The sequence below is a fragment of the Grammomys surdaster genome, unplaced genomic scaffold, assembly GCF_004785775.1.
Source record: "Grammomys surdaster isolate TR1022 unplaced genomic scaffold, NIH_TR_1.0 276, whole genome shotgun sequence".
Taxonomy (NCBI): Eukaryota; Metazoa; Chordata; class Mammalia; order Rodentia; family Muridae; genus Grammomys; species Grammomys surdaster.
Window position 1 is genome coordinate 529,702 of NW_021604717.1, and position 7,983 is coordinate 537,684.

Genomic DNA, 7,983 nt, shown 5'->3' on the forward strand with positions numbered 1-7,983 from the left:
GAGAGAGAGAGAGAGAGAGAGAGAGAGAGAGAGAGAGAGAGAGAGAGAGAAAGCGCAGAGGATGACATCAGGTATCTACCTTATTTTATTCATTTGTTTATTTTTACTATGTTATTTTTGTATTTATTATTATGTTTTATTTGTATCTGGGTGTTTTGTCTGCATGCATGTCTATGTATTACATGTGTGCTTGGTGTCCATAGAGGACAGAAAAGGGTGTCAGGTCACCTGGAACTGGAGTTACAGACAATTGTGAACTGCTATGCTGGAAATTGAATCTGGATCCAGTAGAAGAACACCAAGGGCTCTTAACCATTTAGGAGTCTCTCCAGCCTTCTTTTCTTTTCTTTCTTTCTCTCTTTCTTTCTCTCTTTCTTTCTTTCTTTCTTTCTTTCTTTCTTTCTTTCTTTCTTTCTTTCTTTCTTTCATTAATTCATTCATTTTTTGAGACAGGGTTTCTCTGTGTAGCCCTAGCTGTATTGGAACTCTGTAGATGAGGTTGGCCTCAAATTCATACAGATCTGGCTCCCTCAGTGTCTCAAAAATCGGGATTAAAGGCAGGTGGCACTATAACTTGGTGTATTGTCTTTACAGACACCACATGTATGCAGTACCCACAGAGGCCAGAAGAGGATGCCAGACCCTCTAGAGTTGGAATTACAGGTGGTTGTGAGCCATCTAGCATGGGCTCTGGGAACCACACCTCTGCAAGAGCAGCAATCGCTTCCAACCACTAAGCCATTTCTTCAGTTCCTCCTCTTTATTTTTTGCAACAGGTTCTCTAAGACTGAAGTTCACGTATTAACTAGAATGAATGTCCAGAAAACTCCAGGGATCTACCCATCTCACTCCTACCACCACCTACCCCTGTCTAGTTCTAGAGTTGCAGATGTGTGCCGCCACATCTGGCATTTATGTTGCTGGGAATCTGAACTCAGGTCTTGATACTTGTATGTCTAGCACTTTAACATAGGAGTTATCTATCTAGATCCTTTGTGTCCCCCACATACCCCTTTCTCTCAATATTTTATTTTATATGTAAGAGTGTCTTGCCTGCTTGTACTCAAGTGTATTATGTGTATGCAGTTCCTTCAGGGACAAGAAGAGGGTGTCAGATCCCCCTGGAATTAGAGTTACAGATGGCTCCCAGCATATGGTGGTAGGGAATCCATCCCAGATCCCCAACCATAACTTTTGCTCTTTTAAAGTCACCTTTTCTCAGACATTTATTACAGCACAGGAAAGCTGACTAACACATTTTGTAAGGGAGAATGTACTCCATTATCATTTGAGAAGGTCCACAGAGAATGGCTATACTTAGCAAGTTAAGAAATAATACTTGCAAATTATCTATCTGACAAGGGACTTGTCTCCACTAGGCAAGGAGTTATTTCAACTCAACAATAAAAACGATTATCAACCTAATTTTAAAATCTGCAAAATTAGCCCTCTGTAGTAGTGCACGCCTTTAACCCCAGTACTTGGGAGTCAAAAGCTGGTGGATACACATTTCTCCTCAGAAGATATATAATCACTAGAAATACAATGCTGAAGGTTGTTAGCCATCAGCAAAGTTTAGATTAAAATCTTTATGAGCTGCTACTTTTTAATCAACTAAGACTGTTATAAAATTGTGTCAACAGAGATATTGAGAAATTGGAACCTTGGTGAACTGTTGGTAGGATTGTCTAGTGTCACAGTTGTTTTAGAAAACAAGTTGGCTGGTCTTCAAAACTTATGCCAAGTTATTATAGACTTTAAAAATTTGTCTCCTAAGAATGTACCCAAGAAAACACAAAGAAAAAAAAAACATTTTGAAACAAAACCTTAGCCACAGATATTTAGTGATGATGGATGCTATAATATTATGACAAGTTGAAGAAGCCAGATACAACAAGCCATGTAGTGTGAGATTCTATTTATGTGACTGGACAAATCCGTAGAGACAGAAAAAGGATCACTGCTTACCAGATGCTAGGGACATGGAATAGGCACAGTGTCAACGCGTCTAAGGTTTCTTTGAGGGTGATGAAAATATCTAATTTAGAACTAGATAATGTGATGGTTTCAGAACTCTGCTAACACAGTAAAAAGTACTTAATTGTGCACTTAAGTGGATAGATTTGGGGATCTGTGAATTATGTTTTACCAAATCTGTTAAAGTATTAACACGTGCACACTAAAAAATATGATGGTAGATATCAGAAGCCAAACACATTTAAGCAGTGGGTATATGAACTGGCAGTACAGGCTTCAGTATTTATTAATATTAAACTCTTTTGCACTGTTGGTGGTTTTGTTTTAGTGTATGTATCTATTTTATGAAACATGAAAATGAGGGCTGGAGAGCTGAGTCAGCAAATAAAGGAGACTGTTCACTTCCACAAGAGCAACACACACACACAAACACACACGCACACACACAAGCATGCTTGCATGCAGATGAGCACACACAGACTATACAAAAATAAATGGATTTAATAAAATTCTTTAAAATGAACTAACAGTAGAAGAAATGTCAAATCAGAAGAGATCCTCATGATTTGGGTGTGCTATGGAAGCCAGGATTCTTTATTTTCTGCAAAATAGATGGGACTGCTATGCAGACATTCTACCAGTAGCTCTCAAACTTTGAAAGCTACTACCATATCCCATTTGGAAAAGAATTGTACAAACATTTCTCCCCTGCCAAGTTTCCTTTGGAATGGCAAATTTCAGTTGCATAAGAATGAGCTGGGGCTGGAGAGATGGCTTAGCAGTTAATAGCACTGGTTACTCTTCCAGAGGTCTTGAGTTCAATTCCCAGCAACTACATGGTGGCTCATGACCATCTGTAATGGATCTGATGCCATCTTCTGGTGTGTCTGAAGACAGCTAGAGTGTACTCATATAAATAAAATATATATAGAATGAACTTATGTGAGAGAAGCATGGTAGTTAATGCCTGGAATGCCTGCACTTGGGAGATAGAGGCAGGAGATCATGAATCTAAGGCCAGCTTCAGCTACATAGTGAGGTATAGTCCAGCCATGTCTCAAGGGACCTTGCTTCCACAATAAAGACAGTAACAAAGTAATGAGGTTACATATTTAAGAGTGTGCATACAACCAGGAGCAGAAATGATGCGAAGACTGAGGCCTTCTGACTTGATGGTTACTGTATTTATTTTGTAAGTTTTGATTAAGTGTTGTGGGAAGTAAAAGTTGAGTAAGATAGGCTCTTGACCTTATAAAGGGAAAGTCTGTGAGATGAGGATGTATCTCCATTAGTAGCATGTTGGAGTAGAGTGCACAAAGCCCTGAGTTTGATCATTGGCTCTTCACAAACCTGGTTTAATGGTGCATGCCTATAATTCCAGCATAAAGATATAGAAACAAGATTTAAAAACAAAAAAGCAAAAGGCCATTCCTTGTCTACATAGCAAAGTTCAAGGCCAGCCTAGGCTTACATGAGACCTTGCCACAAAGTAAATAAATAAATGAGTGATTAATATAGGGCAAATCTAGTGGATGTAATTTTCAGTTAAAAGTTTAGAAAGCATTTTCCACATCTTTTTATGATTGACAGCTATTACAGTGAGAAAAAGCATATCAGAATGGAACACAATAGATATTCTAGTTAACAGGAGTTTCAGGAAAATAAAAGAGGCATTGTTACTTCAAGGACTTCACTTACTGATAGTAGTGGGTGTCTTGAGTGAATGCAAGCTCCATGAGGGAGAAAGCATACGCCTAGCAGATGTGGCATTTGCTCAAGGGAAGGCATTACCCACCTCTCAGCTTCCCACATCTTTTTCTGGGCATAGATGAGACTTCTTTCAGTTGTCCCCCAGGTGTCTGATCTGGTGTTGTGAATGCACATTGGCAGCACTCATTTTCGACGTCACTGTATGCCGTATTTCTGTGATGTAAACTTTCTCTATCCCCATTTCACATATGACTACGGAGCAGGAGCATTGGTGGGGACTGCAAAAACTCCTCCAACTTTCAGGTCCAGAGGCAGTGCAGTTTTACCTGTGATTCTGTATTCTGAGAAAAGTGTTAAGGATCTCCTTTGCCTTTACAAGCTTAATATTAGTTATTTTGATGGTTTAATATGAGACACTGGGTCACTGTTGTCCTGGCTGGCCTTATTTGATTGGCAGTGAAGCCTAGGATGGCCTCAGAGTCAGAGATCTGCCTGCCTCTGTCTCTGGAGCCCTATGTCTAAAGGCATATGTCACTGCACCCAGCCTTTTATTTTACCTTTTATTGTTTTGTTTTTATATAATAAAACTAGCCTCGGGCAGGAGAGATGGCTCAGAGGTTAAGAGCACTGGCTGTTCTTCCGGATGTCCTGAGTTCAATTCCCAGCAAGCACATGGTGGCTCACAACCATCTGTAATGAGATCTGATCCTATCTTCTGGTCTGCAGGCATACACACAGGCAGAACACTGTATACATAATGAATAAATAAATATTTAGAAAAGAGTAGGCTCTGTTCTTAGTGGGGCTGGCGTTATATGAGAAAATGAAAAATCTCAAATCCCACCACCCAGAGAAAACCACTATTTCTTTTTTTTTTTTTTTTTTTTTTTGGGTTTTTTTGAAACAGTTTTAGTTTTTTTCCCCGGGCTGGCCGTACCCCACATGTTTGACCAGGCTGGCCTCGAACTCAGAAATCCGCCTGCCTCTGCCTCCCAAGTGCTGGGATTAAAGGCGTGCGCCACCACCGCCCAGCGAAAACCACTATTTCTTGTAAGGCCTATATAGTTGCATGGTTTTCCTTGTGTACATATTCTATGTGATGATTTTGTTTTCAAAAATTGACCGATACTCTATCTGTGGTTCTGCAAACTTTTATCTTTATTATTTTACAGTATACCATGAACATCTCTTCCATGCACATGGGTGAAAGTCCTTTACTAAAAGACATAGTGCTGTCTGCTGGTAACAGGAGTGACACCTAAAGGAAAATCTCAGCACAAGGTTAAAGCACAGAGCCTGGCAAAAGTCTGCCAGGAAAAGCAGGGCTGGCAATATTTCCCATCGAAGAAACCAGAACGAAAGGCTGAAGGCATTAAACGAATGGAGCATCTTCCAAGTCCTTCTGGCCCCTGCCTCCACCGCCCCTCACCCCCCTGACTCCCCGTTGGCCCCTGGGAACTAAAGCATCCTGTGCATCTCTTGGCACCCAGTGAAAACCACCCATTTTCTGCCTCTTCCTCAGCTCTTCCTGAGCCCGTGTCATATCTGCACACTCTCTCATCATCTCCTCACTGCTTACATGCCTGTCCTGCAAGTCCTCCTGGGAGTTCTTGGGAGAATCATCTGTCCCCCTATCTGTTTTTCGTTTTGCTTTCCGGGGCACATAATCCTCAGCAGGGCGCTTTTCTGCAGCCCGCACCTCGCTGGCTGACTTTGCCTGGGAATCGGGCTTGCCTTCCGCTTGGCGCTTGCCCTCCCCGTCAGACTTTCCTTGCTTCTCAGGCTTCCCCTCACCTTTCTGTTGCGCCTGCTCACCTGGCCCTCCCCCCTGCTCTAGCTTGCCCTGGTGTGCTGGTTTCCCCTCTGCATCTGACTTGTCTTCATCTGCTTTTCCTCCCTCTTCTGTACTTCCTTCTTCTTCTGCCCTTCCCTTGTTTTCTGGCTTTCCTTCATTTTCTTTGTAGAACTTTTCCATGTTGCAATTTGTCTTTGTTGCCTGTCCTAGAAGACAAAGAAAAGAACGCAAAGGGTCTACATTGTGTCACAAGGTTTCAATAGTTGCTTTCCTTTTCTCCTGGCTTTCCCAAGCCACCTTAATCCACCTTCCAGGTGCACTCTTACCCTTAGATTCCTTTCTCCACACACTTCTTACATGAACCAACATTGCTGGAAACGTCAAGGGTGTTTCTCCCTACCATTAAAGGGATGTGCTAAGAAACACGATAATGGTGTCTCAACTTTGCTCTGTCTCTGGTGTGTAGTTTCAACTTACCGAGAACTACAGGAATTGAGGGGCATTTTCATTTTTTTTCTTATCCTTTCACTTATAAAATTATAAAAAAGCATATGCAGATTTCAGGGGTGCTCTGATAGCCTCACAGAGTATGGCAAATGCCACCCTTTCTCCTCCCTTTCATGGCGTCCACTTTGGCATCACCAGTTGCAAAGGATCATACTCCCTTAGGACCTTGTAATGTGTCTTGACATTGTAATGAGGAGGATTGGAGGGAGGAGGTAAGCAGTAGCCTCCCCAGCTTTTGCTCTGCTTCCAGGGTGGAGCACATCCCTTCTCTCACTAACCTGCACTGATGCTGCAGGTCTTCCCTTTCCTTGGCTGGGTTGCTGCCCACAGCCACAGACTTGAAGACCTGTGGGGAGATGGGAATCAGATGGTGGAGGATTAGAAGACGAAATGACTGGCAAGCAGGACCCAGAATCTTTGTCAAAACTTTCCCAGTTCCTCCCTTTCAGCCCATCTCCCTTTCCCTGTGGTCTCTGATTTTCTTCCACAAGTCTCCCTCAACAGTTTACCTTTTCCTAGTCCTGAGGTTACAGAAAAGAAAAATCACTCCTAAACTGTTTCCCTGGGTCTGATTTCCCTGCCCAAATCTACTCTGACTTCACCGAAATGAATAAAGTTCAGGACTTTGAAAGTCAGAAGGCAGGTCTTGCTGCCCTCAGATCTCTGTATCAAGACCCCCATCCCTGGGTCTCTTGATAATAGTGGGATACTTTTCTGAAAATGGAGGTAGTAGAAGCAGGAGAAGGTAGAGCAGATATAACTACAGCACTGCATTCACCCCCTCCTCCCCACATACACAGAAAAAAAAAACCCACCCAGCTTTCTACAGTGACAGGGACAAATTATTTCTGAACTTTAACATTTTGGGTTCTTAATACCTCCGTTTGAATCCCTCTGAGTTGAGGAGTCACTCCCTAATTAGGAGCTGAGCCTCCTACTAAACCTGTTTCTCTCCTCTGCAGCAACCCCCACCCTTGGTCACCACAGCCTACCATTTTGGGATCCGAAATGGCTGGGGGATGGAGAAGGGAAAAGGAGAACTAGAGCCTTGGCCTGGGGCAGTCCACCTTCCTCAACCTGGAGTTAGGGCCCCTGCCCCTCTCCTGCTTCCTAAAAGAGATTAGGCCATCACCACCCCCACTCCCTCGGCTGTCCCCTCCCCCACATCCTCCTCCTCTATAAGGCATATGTAGTTCAATCCGTGTTCCCATGATATCTCAATTAGTATTCTCTACCCCCCCATCTCCCTCCAGTGACCCTTGTCCCCATTCCCATCCATTTCCTGCACCAAGTCGGTGAGCATCTGGAAAGGAGTCGAGTATCTGGTTTGGAATCAGCTCTGATCTTAGCCTGCTGTCATTGCTACCCAGCGATCTGCAGGCAGTGAAGGATTTGTAGCTATCCCTGGGAAATGACTCCTTCTCACATTTCCTTCTGCCATTAGCCCACAGTTCTCCGAGAATATCAGAGCTGCTACCCCCAACACTCACACAATCTTCTGCGCCAAAATGAATGGGGGTGGAAAGGGGGCGGTATCTGAAAAGCAGACAGAGTCCTCTGCTCTGTAGCCTCTGTCCATTTCCACCCCTCCCTCAGGAATCCCTGGCTTGTACCAACCTGCCGGGCTATAGGGCAGTTGGCCCCCCTCTGTCGTTCGGTTTCAAGTCTGCCTTCCTCCACGGAGATAAGGAGCTGGTAGCTGGTACCTGGAAGAGACTTCTGCATACGTCTGCTCTTGGTCACGTGACAGGAACGTCATCAGTGGGCTCAGGTCCCTAGTTCCCCTCCCAAGCACCAGAAAGTGCGTCAGGAGCCAGCCTACTTTCCCCCTCACTACCCCCACCACTTTCTGTCCCTTCCCCCACAGCATGAGGCCTTGTCATTCATTTTGTTACTTGCAAATTCCAGAAGTCAAATATGGTTCGCCCTGTGATGTGTATTTAGTCCTGTGTGCTCATTAGGGAGAGGCTGCATCTTTTTCTAATACTGTTTCC

General features: G+C 43.6%; 1 protein-coding gene across 3 annotated transcripts; it reads right to left on the reverse strand.

Moving 5' to 3' along the window:
* Window positions 1-4,822: 4,822 nt before the first annotated feature.
* On the reverse strand, window positions 4,823-7,720 carry Tceal5 (transcription elongation factor A like 5). 3 transcript variants are annotated; one of them, XM_028776999.1, is made up of 3 exons: window positions 7,607-7,720; window positions 6,268-6,335; window positions 4,823-5,688 (listed from the first exon to the last, which is right to left on the reverse strand). In XM_028776999.1, exon 3 carries the CDS (start codon window positions 5,660-5,662, stop codon window positions 5,060-5,062), a length of 603 nt encoding a protein of 200 aa, XP_028632832.1. In that variant the 5' UTR covers window positions 5,663-5,688; window positions 6,268-6,335; window positions 7,607-7,720; the 3' UTR covers window positions 4,823-5,059. The 3 variants fall into 3 exon arrangements, with proteins under 3 accessions (XP_028632832.1, XP_028632833.1, XP_028632834.1); XM_028777000.1 differs by lacking the exon at window positions 7,607-7,720 and adding an exon at window positions 7,480-7,566; XM_028777001.1 differs by lacking the exon at window positions 7,607-7,720 and adding an exon at window positions 7,356-7,479.
* Between the last annotated feature and the right edge of the window lie 263 nt (window positions 7,721-7,983).

Coding starts and splice junctions, on each gene's coding strand:
- Tceal5 (XM_028776999.1), bottom strand. CDS start 5,662: ATGGAAAAGTTCTACAAAGAAAATGAAGGAAAGCCAGAAAACAAGGGA.